This window comes from Apis dorsata, unplaced genomic scaffold (assembly GCF_000469605.1).
Source record: "Apis dorsata unplaced genomic scaffold, Apis dorsata 1.3 scaffold_1065, whole genome shotgun sequence".
NCBI lineage: Eukaryota > Metazoa > Arthropoda > Insecta > Hymenoptera > Apidae > Apis > Apis dorsata.
Window position 1 is genome coordinate 10981 of NW_006264163.1, and position 3062 is coordinate 14042.

Sequence of the window (3062 nt, forward strand, 5' to 3'; positions counted from 1 at the left end):
TTTTATATATAATTATATAAAAAATAATTTATATTTATTATATTTATTTTTTTAATATAAATTAATTTTTATTAATACTTTCTTTATTTTCTTTGAAATATTAAGATTTTGTTTTTACAATATAATATTATAAAATGATATATACTAATTATATACTAATTAGATCAGCTATAAAAAACATATAATTTTTCTCTGACCTACAATTCCTGTTTTTCATAAAACAGTAAATTATAACTCTTTTTTAATATTAAAATTAAAAAAAAAATTAAATTAAAAATATATAAAATCGCATATTATATAGAGAATTATTTTTTTATGTTTAATTTTAGATCGTTGAGTATAATATTTTGCAAAAACAATATACCAAATTTTCGAATAATTTACAAAGTCGACTTCCTAAACAATGGTTAGCTCGACCTTTCCCCATAACGAATATAATTTTTGATCCACGCAACGAAAATATCATAATAATGCATGATGACTCAACCGTTTATATAATTGACAAACTAAACGAATTTTCGGAAAAAGAAACAAAAATTCTAAAACGTGAAAACGGTGACCTCAATGAAGATAGCAATTCCTTTATAAGTTGGCAATCTCAGCAAGTTTTTCAAGTTCTCAAAAAATATAAGGTAATTTTAATTATACTATTATGTAATTCTAATTTGTATAGAAATGATTATTATTGTTTTATTTTTTATAGCATCTTGTATACTTAGACTGGTTGAATGATGAAGAATTAGTGGCAGTCGAAGTGAATCCCATGTCTTTGACGGAAAAATTACCACCGACTCTCAAACAGAAATGGTTCGGAATGTAAATAAATATAGTGAAAATAAAATAAATTAAATCCTATTTTTTTAGGATTTAATATTCTGTACAAAGCCATTTAGCGTGTTTTTATAAAGATATGCTATCTTGGAAATTAAAAATTATGTGTATTTTTATGCCGTAATACTTGTGCTAAACAAGATTAGGACAATTTATTTTTCGATACATTTCTTATGGTATACAATGTTTTGTGTACAAAATATATATTCCATATTGTATTCAAATGTTTGTTCATTTAACCGAGAAAAATGAATTTTTGTTGTGCTACGCGAAATTCGCCAGGTTTCATGGGTGGTTCAATCGTATGTTTTGGCGAAGTATACCAACGACCTGTAAACTCGAGATTGTATTCCGGATGAGATGATCGTAAGCCTATCATACCGGATGTCGTTCTGGGAATGGATGGCGATGGTTTCAGAAGAATCGGTGAACGCTTAATCGTATCTTCCGGCGGTTTGTGTTCGAAAGTGTCCGCCGGAAATCCCTTCTTTCTGCATTCTTCGATCAACACCTACGGTCAGTGACATCGGAACACATTAAAATTCGTATGGTGCACATCACGGATACTGCATCGCACGTTTCTATTCGACACTGGTACCTTCTTAAAAAATCCACCCATCAGATGTTCGTACTTTCTGGACCAGTTTCGTCGAAATAATTTATCTCGTAATATAACTTCCTTGCTGAAATTTACATATTGTTGAATATTGATCAAATATTAAACAAACTAAACAAACAAATTAATTGTTCTTTTTACAAAAAGAGTCACTACCAAATATTATCGAAAATCACTGGATTTTTAATGTTAATAGTTTTCTCGGTCTTTGTAATTTCTTTTTTGTCTTGTAAATCGCCTTTCATTTTTTTATATCACTTGTGGAAATATAAGAAAAGTATTTTAACGAAAGAAGCAAACAAGCTATTGAAACCATTTGCAGATAGAATCCACGTAAACCTTTAGTTTGTTCAATATTATACTAGTTACCATAGTTTCTTATCCTATTTTCGCCAAAATGGACATATTTTATGTAAAAACTGATGGCCTCGGAACAATTGCTGATTTAACTATATTATTACATCACCGAGACGATATTACCGAGTATCAAGCCACGATCACCTAGGACTATCGATTTTCAGTAACAGGCGTATAAAAGGAAGCGGTAGCTACCGCGGAAAATCTCGTTGAGCCACAGTAAACCGAGTCTAAGGACCAGCTATGAGGTCATAAACCAAGAAGTGTTTAATCTTCGCCGCGAGTTGTAACCTGGAGCCACACGAAGGCGTAGATGTAGCTGGTTTAAGCCTCCAGGAAATAATCAAAGCGGCGATACAGCGACAAATATATACAGTGTCTGTGTGCATATGTGTGTATCGCGTGCGCGTGCGCGCGCGTGTGTGTGTCACAACGATGGAAACGATGCAGCCTCTGGTATACGTGAATTTAGATGCGTCTAACACGTTCGTCTTGGTTCGGCGAGGAGGTAACGGTTTGGAAAGCTTTGTAGTTGTGAGGTCTCGAGCTAACGGGGGGTGAAAGGGTGGTTGGAAACGGCTGCAGAGTGCAATGCGCCGAGATTACGACTAATCTGCGCCCGAGACTGGTCGGAAGCGTAGTTTCTGTAACTTACATCGCTTAAAGCGTCAGCTCGTTCAACCCTCAAACTCCTCGTCGCCAGTTACCGCCCGCACAGAGTTCCCTCTCTTTCCCTTTACATCGTCCCCCTTTATACCCCTGTTTCCATCTCCCTCTTTCCTCTTTCTCCTTCTATAACCACTCTTGCATTAGCGAGGACTGATTCCCTTGGGAAAATTGCGTCCTCGAAACTCGAAAGTTTAACGTGCTACGCACCTGCCAGGATTTTATCGTATCCAAGGTCCACCAGGGAAACTTTATTCTTTCCGTACCTAGAGTTTTGAAAATGGACAACCAATGGAAGCTTCTCGTTTCTTCTTCCCTAACATGGTAAGGCGATTCCATGGGATCTATTATTTACGTGTCGACATTGGAATTCGAATACATGTAAATTCTTTTTTCCTCGAGAATGTTGTTCGAAAAAATTGATGGCTTAAATAATACGAAGATATCTTACGAAAGATCGAAGATGACAAGAATATGAAATTCAATAGTTATATAGGATACGTAACCCGTATTAACGTATTTACCAATCGAAATGTATCTTCGTAGTCAATCATTTTTAAACAAAACGTGTCACAACTTCGAAAAAAAAAAA

At 34.4% G+C, this 3062-nt stretch overlaps 2 protein-coding genes across 2 annotated transcripts in view; one reads left to right on the forward strand and one right to left on the reverse strand.

Annotated features, from left to right (window-relative positions):
• Window positions 1-1049, forward strand: part of LOC102678474 (U3 small nucleolar RNA-associated protein 4 homolog) — a 3367-nt gene extending 2318 nt beyond the window's left edge. The window contains exons 3-4 of the mRNA XM_006624470.2: window positions 330-632; window positions 704-1049. Of these exons, the coding sequence (XP_006624533.1) occupies window positions 330-632; window positions 704-820 (420 nt within the window). The 3' untranslated portion in view covers window positions 821-1049. The remainder of the gene's footprint in view (window positions 1-329; window positions 633-703) is intronic.
• LOC102678951 lies at window positions 1044-1770 on the reverse strand. The gene is made up of 4 exons (XM_031514575.1): window positions 1604-1770; window positions 1430-1514; window positions 1213-1342; window positions 1044-1161 (listed from the first exon to the last, which is right to left on the reverse strand). Exons 1-4 carry the CDS (start codon window positions 1690-1692, stop codon window positions 1067-1069), a joined length of 399 nt encoding a protein of 132 aa, XP_031370435.1. The 5' UTR covers window positions 1693-1770; the 3' UTR covers window positions 1044-1066.
• Window positions 1771-3062: the final 1292 nt, after the last annotated feature.